At 46.0% G+C, this 21,498-nt stretch overlaps 1 protein-coding gene across 2 annotated transcripts; it reads left to right on the top strand.

The window, feature by feature from the left end:
- Window positions 1-2,485: 2,485 nt before the first annotated feature.
- On the top strand, window positions 2,486-4,557 carry LOC125709802 (mid1-interacting protein 1-B-like). 2 transcript variants are annotated; one of them, XM_048978675.1, is made up of 2 exons: window positions 2,486-2,632; window positions 3,003-4,557. In XM_048978675.1, exon 2 carries the CDS (start codon window positions 3,420-3,422, stop codon window positions 3,888-3,890), a length of 471 nt encoding a protein of 156 aa, XP_048834632.1. In that variant the 5' UTR covers window positions 2,486-2,632; window positions 3,003-3,419; the 3' UTR covers window positions 3,891-4,557. The 2 variants fall into 2 exon arrangements, with proteins under 2 accessions (XP_048834632.1, XP_048834633.1); XM_048978676.1 differs by having other exon boundaries at window positions 2,499-2,632; window positions 3,054-4,557.
- The last annotated feature ends 16,941 nt before the right edge of the window (window positions 4,558-21,498 follow it).

The following is a 21,498-nucleotide window of genomic DNA, read 5'->3' as shown; positions in this document are numbered from 1 at the left end:
CAATAATTTCAGTTATGTTTTGTCAGGGTCAGCACCTGTTTGTCCCAGTCGTTCCTGTCTTCTCCCCGTGTGGCCAGCAGGTGTCGCTGGCCATCCTGTCCTCCCGGTTGTTAGTGTCAACCCCTCAGTTGTGTGTTCAAATCCTGCCTCCTCTCTTTTTGTAGTTTTTTTGTAGATTTTGTTCCCTAGTGCTTCATTTGTTTGAGTTTTCTAGTTCCTGTGTCAAGTCATTGTATTCGGTTTTGGTTTCATCCTTTGTGCCCGTGGTTGTGTTTTACCTGTCTGTTCTTCCCCTAGTGTAGACTTTGTTTCTTAGTTTCTCTGCTAGAGTTGCTTGAGTTAATTATTAGTTTCACCTGTTGCCTGTTCTCGTGCCGATCGTGTGTTTTCTGATTGCTTGTTATCCTGTACCCTCCCTGATTGATTGACTGTTTCTTGTCTCACTCCTTGTGTCGTTACCCAGTTTGGTTTTGTGTATTTATATTCCTGCCTTAGTTTAGTTTGTAAGGAATCCACTTGCAGAGTCTTGTTTCAGAAAAATGGTAGTTTATTGAACAGTAAAAACAATATACTGCAATACAGTGTCGACATACACTGGGTACTGAAATGCAGCTGAAATACAAATTAAGGACAGTTCTTCACCCCCCTTTATACCCCAGAAAACCCTCCCCAACAAGGTACTATGTGTAGGTGTTGTGAGTGAATTTGCATATAAAAAGTGACCTTCTGGACTGTGAGGAGCCTGGGGCAGGGATGGGGTGGGACAGAATGGAATCTTTCTGATTATTGTAATTCAATTATCTTCCTTATCACTCTAGTGGTGCCGACTGGAGCCCCCATTCTACCACTGACTTACTCCATGATCATGAATCGCTGACACTGTCTGTATTCAAATGATCAACCAAGAACCTTGGGGCATCTTTACTACTCTTCCTTACAAGGTCCTTGTTGGGTCATTGAGTGTCTGAAGGTCAGAATCTGAATGTGTAGTTCAGTTGGTTTTCTAGAATGTTAGACGTTTCTTCTGTGTTTCATTTTTGCACTTTGTTCCTTGCCTGCTCCTAGTTCCTTGGAGTTTTTGTCGTTAATTTTGTTGTTTTTTCCTACCCCTCACGGCCCATTCACTTTAGTGTTTCCTAGTGTCTCCTGCTTCGCTTAATAAACAGCTTGTGTTAGCTGTAGCCGCCCGTGGATCATCCACATTCTGTTCCTCATCTGCACGATGCCACGTCCTCGTGTCGCATCCACACGAGACCGTGACACATTTAAGTTGTTTCACAATTATTTGTGAGTTGCTTTAAGAGAGCCTTCGTTTAATCCACATCTGAGTCAATTCTACAGGTTTAGCTCTGGAGTTTCAGGACAGTATATAATACCCATTACATTGCTGCTATAAATGAATATCAGCTCAGGAGATAGGAATTTGCCCACACAGTTCCAGAACTGTGATTGTGATAGGGGCTGTGGTTCTGTGCACATGTGTGTGGGGTCTGCATGTACTTCCTTAATATTTATAATTATATTATTCTGTGGAGAACCTCACAAAGCTTTTTGAAAGTCATTGTGTTCAAAGGTATAATTACAGTTGACATATCCATCAGAGGATCATTTAATCTTATATTGTTTGGTATATTATGGATACAATCAATTTAGTTCCGGTGATTCCTGTTTTATAAGTTAAAATAATATACTCTATGCCAGTGCACATAACAAATGGACCAAAATACTGACATTTGTCTCATAATTATTCTATCCATCTATCTAACTGTTTGTACAGTTCGGGATCAGGGAGGTTGGAACTTGTCCAATGCAGCAAAGGCCACGAAGAGCAGGAACACCCAGGACAGTATGACAATCCATTGCAGGGCACACACACCCAGCTGCCAGTTCACCAAACTGCATGTCATTGTACTGCAGAAAGAAACCGGAATTTTCTGGAGTCCACACATACAAAATGGGGAGAACATGCAAGGTCCATTAACACTGCAGATTTCAAACCCTCGGATTCAGAGGGGTGAGAGCACTGTGCTACCCTCTTCCCTGACATCCCACCCTATTTTCCATTAATTATGCCTACAAACGAATTAATAAAAGTGTTACATTGCCATCACTTGGGTACGGGCGTAGCTGATAGCTCATTACTCTTGATCAAAATTATATATCGTTTATTTGGAATGTTTAGAGTTTAGCAGTAAAAGCATGAATGACTCATACCGAAAGGTGAAACGAGGACTCGACACCCAGAGACGCCACTTCCCTTATCGAGTTACAATGCCGCTCCGCGTCGGGTTGAACGGGCCGATGTTAGACAGCGCCCGACAACCCCGCCCACCGTGGGCCGTCTTGGCAGGAACCCAGCCGCCCCACTCCTCGGTTTGATTGGTCGATGAATAGTCAAGCCTAGCGCTCGAGAAGCCGGAAAAGATTTTGATTGGCTGAAACCGGAGGTACAGCCGTGGGCTGATGCATTTCCTCATGAATATTGAACGAGCCACACTTCGTTCTGCACTCCGTCGTCCCGGATAGACCTTCCAGTATCTCTCTGATACAAATTAGCCAGTTGTTCGTTTTTTTTGCAACTTTGTAGATCGAAAATCGGTCTGTGGTGGAGTACAAGACCAGTTACCGAGTCGTAAGATGATCATTTAACTATATATGTTCGTGTGTGGATATGAATGTTTTTTGTAATCGTAAATTAAATGTAAGATTTTATGATTTACAGTATAAATTTCATTTGAACTTTAATAGGATATTAATATCAATAGAATATTTACATCTGGTAATGTAATTTTACAGCATTATCTTTAGCCACCCACATAATGTCGCTGAATTTCTTTTTGTAGGGTGTGCTTTACGGTAGCTGTAAGTCACACCTTAATGCTGCCTGGAGATTAGCAAACTGCGATCTAACGTCCATTGTTAAACGCTAACAAATAGGCCTACGTTAATAATATATTGTATGCGAGGTTTGTAGCCATTGCCTTTTTTTCATGTCATTGTAGGCATTTGGGATCCTGTTACAACTTTGAGTGGATATTAATGTCGGTCGGCAGGTCCTGGAAACGCCCTTCTGCATTAAAACCGGTTCTTTTTACAAGCGCTGATAAGAGAAGCTGACAAGATCGTGGAGCAGAAAGCAGTGGTCGAAGGGAACAAATCCTGTTTTACACTGTACAGCAAAATCGAGTAGATCCGTATTTTTTTGAAGACTCGCAGACTCCAGCACCCGGTTTCTACAGGAACAATTACATTTATAAAACGACTGCAAGATCGTAACCTTTGTCGCGTTCCTCGTACGCAATATTAAGAGAAAAGGTGATTTTCTGTAGCTGCACCTTGTACTCCAATTTTCAGCAGTCGATCTCCTAACACATCAGTTTTCAAGAGCATATCGCAGTGCCTTCCGTGCTTCAGGCAAGATGATGCAGATCTCAGATTCGCACAATCAGAAGAATTCCCTCTTTAATGCCATGAACCGGTTTATTAGCGCTGTGAATAACATGGACCAGACTGTTATGGTTCCCAGCCTTTTGAGGGACGTGCCGTTGGAAAACGAAAAGAGCATCAGCCCCATCAGGTCGGCTGGCACCGGATCGGCAACGTATTTATGCAGCGGTGACATGTACAGTAACTACGTTGTGCTGAAATCCATCAGAAATGACATCGAATGGGGCGTCCTACAGATGGACGAGAGAAGAAAGGAAAAAGTAGGTATAGCCGGCCTTGACTTATCGAGAATAGAAACGGACGGTGAAGATGAAGACCTGGAGAAACTCTTTCACTTCCATCTGAACGGCTTGCATACAGTTTTATCTAAATTGACCCGAAAGGCTAATACTCTTACCAACAGGTACAAGCAAGAGATCGGTATCGGAGCCTGGGGACACTGAAGCACTTTATTTCGTGTTCATTTACCTGGAATTTGCCTGAAGCAATCGAAATTAGGCTGTGCGATCTATGAAGTTTCTTTGAAGAAGCTGAGAAAATCGAGGCGGATTATCATGCTGCGCCGATAGCTAAACTTTATTGAATTAATACATTACAGGAAAGAGACGGCGCACTTGGTGCCACTGGACTCTTATGCCGACATAAAACCACGTCCCTTTAATATATTTGTATTCGGCATCTTTTACTGCTTTGGGTCCATCCGTCAGCGCATTCACGGATGCATGTGCTGAACTGAGTAATATAGTAAATTAATTTAAAAAATTTAACGGGTTCGAGTTACTTGAGGGGGAGCCATTTTAAAGGCCTGTATGATGTCTGTTAATGTGTATTAACTGACTTGAATATGCTGAAATTAAGTGCATTAATAATATAACATGCGTGACGTCTATAAATTGTTTAAAAAAGTCTGTGATCTGGAATCCATCAATCCTATTGATTTCATAGAATCATGACAGATTCCATGAGATTTTTTTAATTATTAAAATGTTAACAATAATGATATGTATACATGTATTTTTAGTAGCATTATACATCTGTTACCCATAAACACTCTGTTTCAATTTGACTCCACTCTTAAGGTCATTTTTTTTATAAACAATATGCAGTTTGTTTCGTCTCTTCGTTGTTTTTAATTTCTTTTTCTTTTTTTACCGTGTCTGGAATTATGGAGAATGAATTTCTTTATAGCACTCTTCATATCTATACAGATAAGGTTTCAGACCTCTGAGCATGTCCTTCATAAATCTTTATGTACTAGAAGATGCAGCAGGGGTTAGATGTGAACGTGCTGAAACTAGCTATCAGTCAGAATGACCATATCAACAGTATAGGATATATTCAGTTAAATCACATTTGCTCACTGCTCTTTGGGAATGTACTTAAAGGGTGTTAACTTTGCAAGAGCTCAGAAATGTTGTCCTTGCCAAACCCAGATTTGCTGATGCAAACTGAAAATGAGAGATAAGAACGTAACTAGCACTTATATTCACTATCCATAAAAACACTTAATGTCCAGGATTTATTAATATTACTTAAAATGAAAGAATAACTGGCTGAATAAAATTCTAGTTCTCATTAATTGAAAAAAAAGAATTATTAAAAGAAACTTTCGCTATGGGTTATCCGAACAAAAAGAGTGATGATTCAGGTTTTTCATTGCAGCAAACCTGCAATACTGGAATGGAGTCCATGTCTAATTCTGATTTGCTTGTAGGTGCTGAACCTTTGCTCACGAAGCAGGTCCAACCTTCACCCTGTCCTTCAGTCGATCCACTGTGCTTATTAACATCTTTCCTCAGTGCAATAATGCAAGTGTTTCAGGAAAGACAGATAGAACTGAACACCATTAGCTAAATTGATTCCACATTCAATCTATCTGTATGTTTCCTTCTATATTTCCGTACATTGACCGTTGTTTAAATAAAATAAAGTACTTCTCCGCTTCTTTTAAGCAAAGCCCCCTACACAGTCTCTTCATAAAACAGTGCCATCATGTGTTGAACCACGGATAATTCGCGATATTTTTTCAACATTACATTTATCATTTAACTTAATTCTAATAAGATGCCTCCCAGATTTTTTCTGCTCTGTTCTCATAACAAGGACATAAATGCTGGGGAAGAATAATGACCTCGATTACAACCGTAAAAACACCTATAAACAGTGATGCTCCGTTTCGGCGAGGTATGTGGTGGTACGTTTTTTTTAAATGGTATTCTGTTTGTCCCCTTTCACTTTCCGTACTATTGCAGCTGCTTCGCTTAGCTATTTTTTTTATAACAAAAATATTTATTTAAACTATTAATCAACGGTGCGAATTGACAAAAAGTCGTGTCATATGCATTGTCTTTAATGCAGATACTGATGACAACAAAAGTGTAAGTACAAATCATAACGGTAACTGCATCTCACTCATGAAGAGATGTCAGACGCTAGTCATTTTCCATTTTACCATCTTTTCAAAGGTATTCTTGTTATTCGGAATCATAGAGACCTTAGTCTATAATTTGAGTAGCCTTGAATTTCTACATTTGTGTGACGAAATTGAACACTGATTAGCGCTACAGCTGCATTTTTAAGTGTTTAACTAGCTAATCGTGTATCTTTGTTTTAAAACATGCTGCGCTATTTTTGCTTGTTTATTAGCTTTGGTGTTCGAAGAGTTAGTACAGGAATGATGGTGGCAAGCATTATGTCACCGTAAATTGGTAAACGGGAAAATTTTGTACCCGTTTTGCATGCAACCGGAAAGGATTTTGCCTGGCTAACTAGGTCTAAAAAGACTGGCTTGGATAAGATGAACCACAGTTAGCACCAACAAGGGAATTAAATTTATGAAATCACTATGGATTTGCTTCCTGATGAGTACATCGGAAAAGGTGAACAATAGGGCGTTTTTGGTTGGGTAACTGGGGACCAGTAAACCGTTTTCTTATTCATTCTTCTCTGAAAGGTTCAGCCAGATGTAAATAACACCGGCCTAAATCGGTGGGGGTGAGTCACTTACACCTCCTTACATCATGCCCAGGCAGCAGACAAACCTGCACGGCCGTGGCTGCCATCACTTCGCGGAGCGACTCGATGCGCAGCTCGGCAGATGCCACGCTGATTTAAAGGCGGACCTTTTCTGCAGCGATATTGCATGACTGTATTTCCCCGCTTCTTACAACACGTTTCATAAACCCAACGTCTTACTTTCAGCATAATTTCTATAAAGTAAGAGCTGTCTGTTTTACGAGAGACCCCATAATCCGTGACATTACGCAGCTCTGGGAAAAATTAAGAGACTCCTCTCTCTATATTTTTTTAAATCTGCATTTATAAATCCTGGTTTAATCCAGGTTCTGCTAGCAGAAGGTTACACTTGGAGGCAGGCTGCTTCCAGGCTCAAAGTATCTACGAAAGCAGTATACAAGAACAAGGTGAAGCAGGAGACACTGGGAATGACCAAAAACCAACCAGGTAGAGGCAGAAATGACTTTCTAATGCCAGAGATGACTATCAATTTATCCGGCAGTGTCTTATTAATCTGGGATGACCTCAAGTGACCTTCAAAATGAATAGGAAACATTAAGTGGTGTGAAGTGCACTGCTAGGACAATTCATAACATGCTTCTAGAAGCAGGACTGAAGACCCATAAAGCAAGGAAGTAGCCCTTCATTAATGAGAAGCAGGGAAGAGCCAGGCTGGAGTTTATAAAATATATATATATATTAAAGAGACGCATAGCCATAAACTGAGAAATGAGTGAAACTTCAGTGAATTTTACTATGGTCGCTTAATTTTTTCCCAAATCAGTATATTGCATTTTCCACAATGGTCAAGGAAAGAGAACCTTATCCAACCTTGAGATCCCTTTTCGGTCCATTCTGTCACAGCTGAAGTCTCTCTGCTTGTTATTGATTTCAATTGGGAACAAAGACAACTACATTTATGGTCAATATAACTGAATGATCAACTGCTGCTTTGCTCAGGCCGCAGCTTCCGTAACACGTGACCCTCTGTAAGAGGGGCAGCTTCAGACAAAGTCCAGTCAATTATAATTTAATAAAATAAATCACCCTTCTCTTTCACAATCAAAATATTTAACTGGGGCATAAAACAAGATTAATGGTTGATTAAACTTATTTTTTAGACACACCTGTAGATGTACACTTAGAGGTTAATTAAAGCCCAAAAACAGATTTAACCAGAAACCTATAGTTCATCATGAAAAAGTGTGCAGGTGCGATATCAGATAGGTTTCCCCCGTTTGTGGTATGCAGATTCATATTCTGCTTCACAGAAGCACAGTGAAGGTTTTTAAAAGCTTAAACATTGAGTGTCTGATTTGGATGCAGCAACATTTTTGCTGAAAAAAAGTCATGCTTCTTCACTTTGTAATTCATGCATCGTTTGGTGAAGAATGAAGGTGTGACAGCTTCAGTCTTTTTAGAAAATACTGTCCTCCATGCGATCTTATCCCCAGTAATGCACATGGTGTATTTCACTTAATTTTTTTCCTCTTCACTAGCTGATAAACAACCCGAGAATCTCCTGTATATGTGGACCAGGTCAAATTGATAATTTGGTGATTTTTTTTTCTTCCATTTTGTATAAATGCCGCTTGTGTTTGTTCTTTTTGCCCTCCGCTGCATGGTCTGATTTTGGTAGCCTTTGGATGCCTGGAAATGTGTTCTTTAAACGATCAACAGAATGTGAATAAGGTATAATTAAGCAAACATGCAGGTCGGCTTCCGGATGGAAGCTTTTTGCGTTTTTGCGAGATGCGTTCGGCGTTAACGGTGCCACTTTGACGGGCTCGTATGAAGTGCGCCGATTTTGTCGAGCATCTGAGAAATTGAGTGTGGCGCGGATGGCTGCCGAGGTTAATAGAGCGAACCGCCCGTGTTCCTGGGGGATGCTGGGAAACGACACGTCACGTCTCTCGCGGTCTCCAGTCCTGCGGTGTATCTCACTCCATTAAGCAAACAGTCATGGTGACTGAAGGTTTTGCTTGGCAACAGACTCCCACCCCATAGCAAATAAGAGGGTTTCCTTTAGTTTGTGCACGTCTGTGTTTGTGTGTGCATGAGAGAGAGATAGTATGGGTGTCTCTTTAGTCTTCTGGGGATGACACCCAAGAATAGCAAAGGAAAAAACTCTGGCACTGACCAGTGAGCATTGGGTGGAGCAGGGGGACTGTTTGTGAGTCTTAGAATCGGTACACAGTTGCCTCTATGGGTTACCTGCCGGTGACCGCGAGTGCAGGTGGTGCTGGGTGGAAAATCTTAATGACAAAGGGCGTTTGAATAAGGCGGTGATGTAAATGTTGGCTCAGGGAACTCTCTCCTCCGGACCCAGGAGCAGGAGATGGGTGTGGCCTGAGTTTGCCAGCGGCCCCACTGCTGTTCATTAGCGGTTTGGGGTTTCATGCTTGTCAAAGCAGCTTCCAGTCTTAAATTAGAATCACCACTCAATGCTTCAGTTCTTCCCGTGTTTTGCAGACGAAGTATGCAAAGATGATCATAATTGCTCAGTAACATTGCTAATTGTGTTCAGGTTTGTCTGTAATAACCCTTGAGGTTTTCTTTTTATCAAATGAAACAGCAGCATGTTCACATACCATCAATACTGACTGAGTTCTAGGTTGCTGATCATGACGTAGGTCTCAGTTTAAAGATGTTGCAGTTTTGTTAAATCAGTTACTGTCCAAAAACTGCATTTGTTCCCAGTGTACTATTTAAGTCATATTGGTGGTACAGTAATAAATGTTGTTCATGCCTGTTTTATTTCTGGATGCATGATAGATGTTGAAATTCGTTTTTTGTCTAAATACGGACCCCTTGTAGAGATGCACTGTGGTCAGGGGGAACAGACCTGCTTTGAGGGGGTTGGACGTGCAAGGCGGTGCTCATGCCTGCTGAAGTGGGAATCCTGGCCAGGGGCTTAGGATTGTGCTGGGCTGGTTCTGCCGGTTTCCCTACTCACTTGGCAGCAATATATGTCACAAACCGGCCATCTTAAGCTTGTGAAAGTCGGTGAATCCTCCCTTTTTGAAGCACGCAGGTATGATGAAATATTGGCAGCGTCCGTCGAGCTTTGCCTGCCTGTGTAATGAGAGTGCAGTGTGGGGCTGGGAAGTCAGTGGAGGGGGGGGGTTAAATCTGATTCGCTGGGTCTGGCCAAATGGTATTGGTGCTCATCCTATCAGGGCCAAGCAGAGTTGGGGGGGCTGAGCCTCACCTCCTGCTTCCTTGTACAATGCCTTCACTGGGAAAACAGCTTTCCCAGTAAGGCGGGGAGAACATTCTGCTCAAAAGCCCCCTAATGGAGCCCAGCCAGCCAGGCGGCCCGGGGGGGAGGAACCCGGAGGTGACGGGTGTGGGAGGAGCACCTCCTAGAGATTGTGTCAGTAGCTGGTTTTGATATGGAAAGCAGGGCAGCACCCAGACTGAGGGTTAGTCTCTCCCTAGTGGAGTCCTTAACTGTAATCCTCTGGGCTGTTGGTGCACATGCAAGCGGAGCTGCGTCTGCCCGGCCGAGCGCTGCTTTGCTGGGGCTCCTGTTTCAGGCCGACTGGCCCTTTGCATCTGTCCGCCGTCTCCACTGCGTCTGAGGCTGGTCTGTCGGGCGTCCGCTTACACCGGCACCTGCGCACACACACGCGCACGGAGAGCACAGAATCTCTGCTATTTTTGCTTTCTGCCTTATTAGCTTTTAATTAAGCATTTTAACCCAGGAATGGTGGGAATATCGCCTCAGGAGTCAGTGCCTGCACCAACCCTGCGTGCCCCTATGGACCCCTATTAACACGGCTTGCTGTAATGCCTGAAACAGAAGCTGAGGCTGTAAAGGGGAAATTCAGTCGTCTTGTATGTCATTTTTTGACTGTAGTCGTGCTTTAGACAAAGCACACATGCCCTTTTTGTAATGGAGTATTATTCCAGCTTTTTGAATGACCAGTTACAACCAAATACGAGTCAGAATACTGTACTATGCATTTGTCATCAATTGCTCCATTCTCCTGATAATCGTGTGGATCTGACTTTAAATCATTGATCAGATTTACGTTCCATATATTCTGCCCTAATAATTATATCTGCCTTTTTTTAACATACTGGAGCTATTTGATTATGAGCTATCAGGAGGGTTAAACAGATTACGGCATAATTAAATGACTGAGGCATTTTAACACCCACACTATAAATATATTGGATGACTTTTATGACAGTGATTAGTTCTTTAACTACTGTACTTTTGGGAGCACACACCTTGCTGTGAAATGGAGGATCATCATGTCGCTGTCAGAATATGTTTGCAAATGGCTGACCGGAGTCAAAGGGAAAAAGCACAGTATGCTATTCTGATAAGAAAATGGGCGTGAAGTTCATCTGAACAGTTATATCTAAGGAATAAGCGACAGAAGGGCAATAAGATGGCAGTAGGAGAGAGAAGGCCTCGATATCACAGCGATATCACAGCGATTTCACCGTGTTTGCCTGTAAAACAGAAGTGCAGTGCTTTTAAATACGAAATAATAATAGCAGACTATATTAAACGGAGGAGTTATGTAACCCAGCACACAACTGCGACCAATACTGATTTACAGCCGTGCTATGTGAGGTTCAGCGGTCATGTGGGACTCCATTAGTGGAAGATGTGGGGCGGTGAATCAGGCCCGTTGTTCTGTTGTTTGTGGACCCGCCGTGTTGGACGAGAATCCACTCCAGAACAAAGGGCCTTGTTTGACCCCCTCAGTCGACATTTTTTTTCCTTCCTCCGGAGTACTTCGTTATTTTACCGGGATGCCAGGTGGTGCAGAAATCCGCAGTGGGTTTAACGGTCAATTGTACGGGGCGCCGAATTGTGACCGGTGACTGTTTCCACAAGTGGGCGCCGACTGGTCTTATTCTCAGAGGGATGATTCTTTATTCTCCCCAGGACGATCCGTTCCACCCCCACAGAGGCGGTGCCCGGACACTGGAGCCTTTCATTGCTGGGGGGGTTTTCCCGTCATATCCATGCGCACTCCTGAGCCAGCCCTCTCGCTCTCCCAGCTGCTTGTAGTTTCCATTCCATGCTCAGCCCCACATCAATGGCTGCGCCTGGACACTTACATTTATTTTATTTAGCAGAGCCTTTTGTCCAAGCCCCAAACATACATGGTACCAAGGAGGCCACCAGGTATAAGTGCAGCCTGGCTTAGAATGATTCCCCAGGTACAAGTGTAAGCAGGACTGGAGCAGAAGCTGCACCACAGCATCTAACAAATAAAGAAACTAACTGGCAGCAGAAAGTACAACATTAAGAACATTCAGAGAAGATGATATCAGCGTAGTACAGGTGTTCCTGGGACAGGTGGGCCTTCAGGCGTTTCTTGAAGGTGGAAAGAGAATCTCAGGACCGGATGTGGTTCGTATGGAACTTCTGACGCAGAGTCGGAGAGCCGTGCGTCAGGATGGTCCGCGCTGGTCCATTTGCGCTCGTCGTGTGAAAACATATCCGTCCCGATGGCTGATGCAGTCAGGCTGTGCAATGCGATACGTGCAGTGAGAGACGAGACACGATGTTTCCCAGTGATGCAGCGGCGCAGACAGTTGGCTGGATGAGCTGTTTTCCTTTTCGGGTTCTAGGTTAATGGGGAACTTCTGCTTCTTCTTTTGGCCGGTCGGGGCTGGTGAGGGGAAGCACTGAAGGATTGTGCGCCTCAATGCCTCTGCCGGTGGACATAGCATCATGGTCACTAGGGGAGGCCCACACTGCATCGTCTGTGTGTTTGTGTGTATGGGGGGAGGGGGGGAGGTATTCATCCCTCCCCGTCCGTGAAAGATGAAGGATCACTGTGATAAACACTTTGACCTTGGGGCTCCGGCAAGGCCAGCGTGCGTCAGCCTGCCTCCTCCACGGTATCCGCATCAAAGCTGCTCGCCGGAGTTCGGTGTCAGGTCCTTCTTGGCCACCTGGGTCCCCTCCACATCACCCTGTCCTTCATACAGCTTGATAAAATGCCTCCCGCCCCCCCGACACACACACAGACATACACAGAATCTTATTTTCACTCATCATTTCACACGATTTCCTTTCATCCTTTACACTAATCATTTCTAGGCATTTTCCACAAGGCTTGGTTTTAAGAAAGGATTACACTGTACCGACCCAGAAAATATCCAGATTATTTTATGATTATTATTATTTATTGTTAGGGAGACTGTGCATGGTTATCGATTGACCTCTTCGCCTCATGCCGTTTCGATCCTGTACCTCCTGTCCAAGTCAGTCCATTGTTCGACCTCTTATTCAGTCCCAAGGTTTCGGGGGTGGAGGGGGGGGGGGGCTGCACTCTGAATCAAACCCGTAATCAATTCCTCACGGAGGTGCTGCATGGCAGCTGACCCCGGTGGAAGACTGCCCTGACGGAAGCGGGTAATTCGATTAGCTCTGACCTTCCCTTGGCAGGCTGTGCGGGCAGGTCAGCGAGCGCCTCATTATGGCGATTCGCCAGCGGCGGGCTGGGGCGTGACCGGGGGGACGGCTCTGCTAGATGTGCTGTGGATACTTCCCGCTCGATGTTCCCGAAATAGATCTGACCTCTTCCGAGCCGCTCGGACACTCAAGACGGGCCTTCCTATGAGTTTTTAATTTGCATCCTTAATAGAAATTCGGTTGTCAAAATATATGTATGCATGTGAGCGATTTCCGTCAGCGTTCAGCTTTTTGCTCCTTATCTGACCCTTTGTGTCTCAGACAAAGTGGATTGTCGTTCTTTACGCTGTGGTCGGAGCCCGTTATCACTCTCCCTTGGGGTTCTTCTCCACGGCAGGGCCACGCTTGATTAAATGGCTGCGCGCTGCAGTCACCTTGCTGGCCCTTTTGCAATTTCTGAAGGTTATTGTCGAAGAAATTAGGTTCACGTTTGCTACTCGTGTTTTTTTATGAATTTCACGCAGGCAGAATGTTGGACAGCCCATCGGTCACCCTCCGGAATTTGCATGCCTGTGTTTTCTCAGCACGTCTTCATGTACGCTGCCAAAGATGCATTTTGTTTTATCCTTATTATACAGCTTTACAGAATCTCAGTGCTACATTCTGCGAAAAACGGCACCCCCGCGATGAGTGTTGGTCATGTTTATCTCCCAGGCTATTGAGCCATGGGTGAGAATGTTGTCGCGTCCTCTCAGTCATTAGCCAATGCTTTGACAACACAGGATATCTTGCTCTGTGTCCTCTGATGGGTGCTGGGTCGGGAGGAGGGGTGTGGTGAGTCTCAGTGGGTTAGATCATTCTGTCTGTGATCAGAAGGTTACTGGTTCAAATCCCGTCCTCAGCAGAATAGTTCCATCTCCACTGGGCCCTTTACGCCCCATCAAAAAAATGCTCCGAGGGGCACCAGATGAATGGCTGACCTTGTAGTCGTACCCCAAGCTTCACTTTCACCCAGTCTGCATCTTAAACGCGGACAGGATGTATTTGTACAAATGTCAAATACACCTACATTTTATTTTAGGATATGTGAGACAGGTGTGTTAAGGTGTACTCAAGAGCAGGTTTGACCCCCCAAAGTACAGTTCGTTTGACTAGTGTGATCGCTCCATACTGTGCCTGAGGACCGAGCATGGTTAGTTGGAGTAGGGCACAGTACGCACCCAGGGTGACTGCTAACCACTAACCTGGGCATGGAACACCAACAAGACGTCGATGATGTGACTGGCACACACATGCACAAATACACACTATACATAAACTGAACCCAGATGGAACAGTCCAGGTAGGGTATAATGTACAGATCGGGTAGCGATGAACATTTCACAATAAGGATCACTTTTGGTCTATGCCACAGGTATAGCATTTGCTTTGGGCTGATGATTTTTTGGTAAAATATAGGTCGTCTTAAATGTCCAATGCATACTAAATAAATCAATGTGAGTCATCATGTCCAAAATGTGCTCCAAATGACCCCTTAGTTCAATCCTGCCCTCAATAGAATAGTTACATTTGTGGGCCCTTGAGCAAGGCCTTCATCCTCCAGCTCCATGGGTGCTGCTGCAGGTGGCTGTCCTTCACTGTCCTTCGCTGTCCTTCACTGTCCTTCGCTGTCCTTCGCTGTCCTTCACTGTCCTTCGCTGTCCTTCGCTGTCCTTCGCTGTCCTTCACTGTCCTTCGCTGTCCTTCACTGCCCTTCACTGTCCTTCGCTGTCCTTCACTGTCCTTTGCTGTCCTTCGCTGTCCTTCACTGTCCTTCGCTGTCCTTCGCTGCCAAGCTTGCTCTCACCTACACGTGTGTCTGTGTGTCATGGTGAGCAAAATGGGGTAGGCAAAAAGAATTTCCCCACGGGGATCTAGAAAATATCATAATGTCATTTCAAATTAGCTGCAAAATAAGGACATTAATCCTGAATTCCATTGTGCTGTGCTATAGCGCTATAAGTCACACAGTGTTGACAAACGTGTTCTCGGGCCAGGATCGTTACGTGGAAAGTGAGGGCAGATCAGAGGGAAGAGGGGACAGTTGTGCACGGACGTGGTACAAGGCAATCAGATCTAAGTGTGAGTACGCCATGTGCATACAGGGGCTGGACCACCAGGGCATAGGCCCAAATTGAAAGCTGATTGGCTCCCAGAGTGTTCCCTTCCCTGTCACTCACCAATTCAAAACATATCATTGGCTAAAGATAAGATGAATTATGAATTATGGCCCCAAAGTGGGTGGAGTCCTCAGTACTCATCAATAGACATGCTTGTATACGCGTGTTCCTCTCACGTCCATGTGGGCTGAGGTTAAAGGGTGTCTCTCGGGGCGACGCGGCCCATGACCTTTAACCCATGTGATGGGGTTGACTGGCCTTCTATCATTGTGCTCCTGCTCTGCCATCAGGCAATGCCTTCATCTCGATTTAATTAGGAACATCTAGTCCGCTTACACCCCGGACCCCATGCTTCACTCTCATAAATTGCCATTGATCTTGTGTTCCCGCCCCCCCACTCCTGCCATTCTCAATGGATATCGATTGATTTTTTTTCTTCTTCTCCTTGTGTTCTATTGCATATCTTTTCCTGGTCCTACTTTCAGCTCTGTCTTTGGACTCATACCTGTTGCGCAGTTAGCGTGGTCTCCGTTTAAATTTTTTCGGTGATCGGTTTTATTTCGGTTTGTCCCGCAGAGTCCTGCAAACGGCAGGGGCAGACTTTGTAGCCGATCCCGCAAATGAGCCACAGTGCTCTCGTGATTGTCCTCATTGTTAATCAGCATTTATTTTAGCGTCAGTAATGAAGACTAACTTAGAGCCGGCGTACAGCTGCGGTTTTAACTACCTCCGGGCTTTCTGAATCACGACGGAAGGTCACTGTCTCCCTTGGCAACCGTGCCCCCCCCAGCCTGACTGCGTCATAAGCCACCACGGTGTCGCTAACAGGCTACGCGAGCGCCCACTGTCTGATCTGCTCTGTGCCGGACCCGCGGATGAGCCGGGCCAGAAGGCACCAACCCCCCCCCCCCCCCCCCCTCCTACATGCTCCCGTCTGCTGTGGGGGCTCCCAAGGATGTGAGTGACAGCTCCTGTGGAGAGAGGAAAAAGGGGTGGAGGGCGGGGGGGGAGCAGGATGCAAAATCAACAATTGTGCCCTGATTAAAGTTTAACGATGTGCCGCTGATTAATAAACTAGGGAACAGCTGGTGTGAAACCTTTTCGAAGCTGTCGATTCGTCACTAAGCGCTCAGCCAACCGACACCAAACAAGAACTAATATCCATCTTATACTAATACGTTATTTTTGAGTAATGTATTAATACCACTTATAAAAAAGAGATTGCCATCGCTCGTCTGTGACTTCTCTTGTTTGTGGATGTCGGTTCTTTACGCGCCTGGCTTTCTTTTCTTGTCACCCTCCTGACTTTGTCCACATCCCCCGAGGACCCTCCCTCTGCTTCTTGCGGTGTGTCCCAAGCTTAGAGTTCTCTTGGCCCGGAAACGAGCGCGTTCACCACCAGCAGAGCTGTGGCTCTGTGTTGATTAGTGCTGTCTGTAAGGGGCGGAGCATGCACAGCAGGCAGTGCTCCATGATGGACTATCGATCATTTTAAAAATAGAGTTTTGCAGGAAAGGTGCCGGATTCACACTGATAGGATGAGAGCATGGTAAGCAAAACATTTCAATTCATGTTCTTAAGAGAACCTAGATTGGGCAATTAGGAATATGACAAGTTGTGTACACTGTCCTCAGTGTGCAGGAAAAGCCTTTCTCTGGGAGGCCACTCTGCCTTCTTTAGTGAATAAGACCTCTTTATCTTGGAACTTGATGACCTGATGGTTAATATGAAGACCTCCAGTAGTGGGCGCTGGTGAGAGACCGTGGGTCCCATGGAGGGGGTCCTGCCTGGCTTCCTCCCCAGCCATGACGGTCATTTATAGGTTTTATATGTCTGTATCAGCCTCTGGCACCATAGTAATGGAAGTTCATAGACATACACCTGTCACCCTGCCCCTTCATGTACGTCGAGTCTAGTGTTGCCGTTATTGTTAAACCATCCGTATATAGGGATGCAGTGGCATGAAATAGCATCACCACAGCGCCATGGTGTGAGATACAGCGGTAGTGATGGGGAGGGTTTTCACAGGACTTAAAGCAGATATACAGCAGACAGTATAGCAACAGGGGGCAAGAGAGAGAGAGAGAGAGAGGGGAAAATGATATATAAGGAATTCTAAAATGGAGTGTAGTGTTGCCGTTAAAGCGATGAGCTCCTATTTAAACAGGATTCTGTGTCAATTTGACAAAACGCTGTATGAATGTCCTCGGGTGACTGGAGGTGCCATGTATGTTGGTGTATCTTGGTGTATCTTGGTGTATCTTGGTGTATCTTGGTGTATGTTGGTGTATCTTGGTGTCCACATGCAGTTCAGACAGGCAGTCGGCTGTTCGGTGGACCTGGACCAGCCCAGTGTTGTGCATAGACTTTCCCAGCTAATCAGATGGGCAGCACCGGAGCTCATTTCCTCTGGTCTGTGCTGGGCGCTTTCCGTCATCGCTGGGGTCACAGCTGCGGCCTGGCTGGTCAGACGCAGGCGTGCATGGCAGCAGGCTCTGGGCTGCCGCATCAGAAAATGCGACGAGCAGCGTCTGCTGCCATGCTGCTGTCATGGCCGCCTGTGCTGGTAATCCCATTTTACCGTGTGTCGGCAAGCCTGGATGTTGATGCAAATAATAAAAGAAAGCAGTGTTATTAGTAATGCCCATTTTGTTCAAAATAAAATCTAATTCAGCCTTATGTATTAAGAATGATACTATCTAAACAATGCCACATTGACATCGTGTGGGGCTGCTATGGTAACCATGACCACCTCCTCCCCATCGGATACTCTTCATCCAACAGCTGATGAGCGTGCCTCTCCCCAGTAAACCTCGAACTGAAGAATTACAATCCCAGCAGACTGTTTTTTGAGTTCCTTCAGCCCCCTGCCCGGTACCTCTTTATGCTTCCATATTCCTGTTTCCAGGTGCTTTCGTCCTTAGCCTCCTGGAATGATTTCCAGGAAACAAACTTGAAACGCGAGCAGCAGCCCCTCAGCCACTCTCCATTATTTGTCCAGCCATTTTCGGCGAATCACGCATGACTGCCTACAATGCCCTTATCGCCCTCTGAAGGTGGGGCGCGTAGCCTTCTGTAACACACTCTCCCTCCAATCGCGTACTCTCTCCGCAGGTCACGCGATGCCGCGATGGTGGAGCAGGCCGCTGTGAAAAGACACAAGCCCCCCCACCGCACCCTGCACGCAGATGGAGGGATTCCTCTCACTTTCTACCCATCCCTGAATTAATGAACCTGCTTGTCTGCTCGTCACACTGGGACCCTGTTGTCTGAACAGCACCCCTGTGCTCTATCACGATGGCACAGGCTGTGTACCGCTGTGGGGTAGAGAAGTTACGCCCTTCTAGAGGCTGTTTGCGGGGTGGATGCGTGTCCAATAAAATTGATTTAGGGAAAACAAACAGGACAAAGGAAGGCGGCACAAATAAATAAGAACAGGGAGACTCACAGGCCCATTGTCTATAATAAGATTCACTGCCATTGAGCGGTGACATAGAATTGATCTTCAGTGATCATCAGATGTGAGGTAAGTGGTTCATCTGGAGTTTTGCCAGCCGTGTCCTCAGACCGGTGTAGGTGGGGGTGGGTGGTGTGCGGCAATACAGCTTATACTTACGGGGGGAAATCCCCCCACCTCCACGCCACGTAATGAGGAAGTGGAAAAAAAGCAAGCAAACGGGGGGGGGGCGGGGGGTTAGAATGAATCATTAGCAGTACCCTGTGAGCCTCTGCTGGTGAAGCCCAGACTTCGCGATGCATTCTGGGAGGGCTGACTGTCACAGAATGAAGAGCAGATGGCTTTTGTTGAAATAGATTTGCAATTACGCCTCTGTGGAAGCGTCTCAGCTTATTTCTTCTCGGCGATGAGGGCGGGCGCTTCTAGAAATTTCTAGAACATATACAGTTGACTCCTGCACCCTGGTTTACCAGTGGGGTTTTGTTTCGGTAGAGCCGCGCTTAGGTGTGCTGTTTGGACGGAGCCTTTTGCAACAGGCTGCTCTGGTACCGAAATATCACATTCCTCTCCCAGCTCTCTTTGTCCCGCTTGCTGCACAGTGGCGCTTCTGAGCACTGGCATTCACGGTGGTCCTCTCAGAATCCCCCTTGTCTCGTTAACCCAGAGACAGCCTCACAATCCACAGTCTGCCGTAGCGCCATTCCTGCCTCTCTGGCCCATGAAAAGCTTCTCTGTCCTCTCTAGCCCTGCCCTCTGGACTAACGGCGTGTGACAAAGAGGACAACGAACTCAGAGGGTCTCCCGGCTTCTCAAAATGCAGATGGCTGGTTCTGCTAGGCTCCTTTGGATAGGACAGGACAGAACAGGACTTACTGATCCCTCAGTGGGGAAATTCTCTTTTACCTTTGTAGAAAGTTCCAGTCATCAGCCCAGCACAGGTCCATAACTGAATCTCCTGAGTTATGATTTCATGGGTTCGCTAGAGGGCGCTGTGCCTGTGATCAGAAGGTGGCCGTTTCAATTCCCAGGCTCTGCAGAGTGATTTCACCATTGGACCCTTGAGTAAGGCCCTTAGCCCTCAATCCTGTGTTCTCAAAAACACAGCTTTGGACAAATGTGTCCGCTAAAGAAATAAAATGTAATCTAATGACCTGGGTGGTCCAGATCTTCCTCAGGAAGGCCGTGGTCAGTCTCTCTGTGAGATGAGATTCAGGGATGTCTGAACAGCCTTGTTCACGACAGCTGAGAAAAAAAAAATCACTGAGGGATTCAATAGTTCTGCCACAGTGAGTCCTGCTCATTTAAAATATGAGCTCTTTAATGGCAATGGTGAAATCAGGGTGGTTTTCCTGCTTAGTCACTGTCAGGCAGCACCATCATATGACTGTCAGACTGTGAACAACCGGCCTGGATCACTTATGTGGGACGACTCGAGCGGCCAGATCCCCGTGCTAAGTATAGCCTTAAACAGCCTTCGGGGCCTTGGGTAGCCTTCCGTACTCGCGGTCACACGGTGAGTGAACTGGAGTGGAAAAGCCTGGAGTCACCCTCTGTTTGATTTTTAAACCGGCAACAAAGAGGGGAACAGCCAGGACACAGACTGAACTGTAAAAGCAAAAAATCCTCCTGACTTGTTTGTACGTTCGTGAAAAATTGAACTGCAAACACAGGGGGAGTTAGTGGAGAGTGTGATCGGCATGAGTTTGTGTGTGTGTGTGTGTGTGTGTGTGTGTGTGTGTGTGTGAGCTCACTGCAAAGAATGCATGTATTTAGGAGCCTGATATCTGCTTAAGGTGGCATATGGTGGCATCGAGTGACAGAGATTCACATGATAAGGGTCATGTGATTTTAAAGTGTTCAGATGTCTGTAATAATGTAGTTATTGCTGATTGCTAATGGAGCTGTTTGTAAGCTTTTAATGTAGTTATTGACTAGGTATGTAAACTAGTTAGTTAGGTCAGCTTGTCTGTGTCATTATTAATGAGATCTGTGTAAATTCTCCTGTATGTTGTCCTTGTTCCTTCTTACATTTTGTATGTATAGTTCCACTTCATGGATGGCTGGACTGTGTTGTATGGTTTTCCCCCTTAACATGTAATGAGAAAGATTGTGTGTTTTGCCGGTGGGGGGGCTAAGACACACGCATGTACTTCCCCATGCAGAATGCCTGCTGTCAGAGCGTGTGCATGACTGTTCATGCAGTCAGTATGCCTGTGTCTTCATTGTCTGAAGTTGGGGGGGGGGGGTGGGGGGTGGGGGGGTGGTAAAGGCTCAGTATTGTGTGTGTGTGTGTGTGTGGGGTGGGGGGGGGTTAAAATGAAAACTTCAAAGTAAAGATACTGTAACTCGGTCCTCATCCCTGAGGTGTATCGGCCGAGATGAAAGCGAAAGAGGGAGAATTCCGAGCACCTGGAAATGTTCTGATCCTCAGGTCCCTCCCCAGGAAGGGTGACATCACCCCGTGTCGGCTTTCTGGGAGTGAATCCTCGTGCCTGACCCACCTGACTCAGTACACCCACGCAGAAGATGGTGGTGTGGTGTTTCGGAAAAGCTAAAGCAGGATCCATCTTCTGCATCGCTGAGAGCAAGCTGGGTTCGGAGCCGACCGGAGTGTTCGTGCCCAGGGACCCTGTGTTTCATCACGCCGTACATCATAAGCCCCAAGTCGTCACATGATGTGTGTTTGAGTAATTCCTGCTGTCATCACAAGCTGACCCCGAACAGACCCCAGAGACATGAGCCTTTAGCGCTTTATGGCCTGCAGCGGAATCTCACTGGCTTTCAGGCCGACCGAATACAGCCTCTCTGTCTGTCTGTCTGTCTGTCTGTCTGTCTGTCTGTCTGTCTGTCTGTCTGTCTGTCCGCACGGTCCTCCGTCTGAGGCTGGTAAATGCTGAACAGAGCAGCCCGGCTGCGGTTCGAAGCGGACAGAGCTCCTGGCAGTTGGGGTGTGTTTTCCTCGCGGCCTGTACTCTGACACATACAATCGCGATCAGGGAAGCTGTGTGTGTCTCTGACACGATCAGAAG

This window comes from Brienomyrus brachyistius, chromosome 16 (assembly GCF_023856365.1).
Source record: "Brienomyrus brachyistius isolate T26 chromosome 16, BBRACH_0.4, whole genome shotgun sequence".
NCBI lineage: Eukaryota > Metazoa > Chordata > Actinopteri > Osteoglossiformes > Mormyridae > Brienomyrus > Brienomyrus brachyistius.
The sequence above is the reverse complement of the archived record's forward strand: the minus strand, read 5'-3'. Positions and strand labels throughout refer to the sequence as shown.

Coding starts and splice junctions, on each gene's coding strand:
- LOC125709802 (XM_048978675.1), top strand. CDS start 3,420: ATGATGCAGATCTCAGATTCGCACAATCAGAAGAATTCCCTCTTTAAT.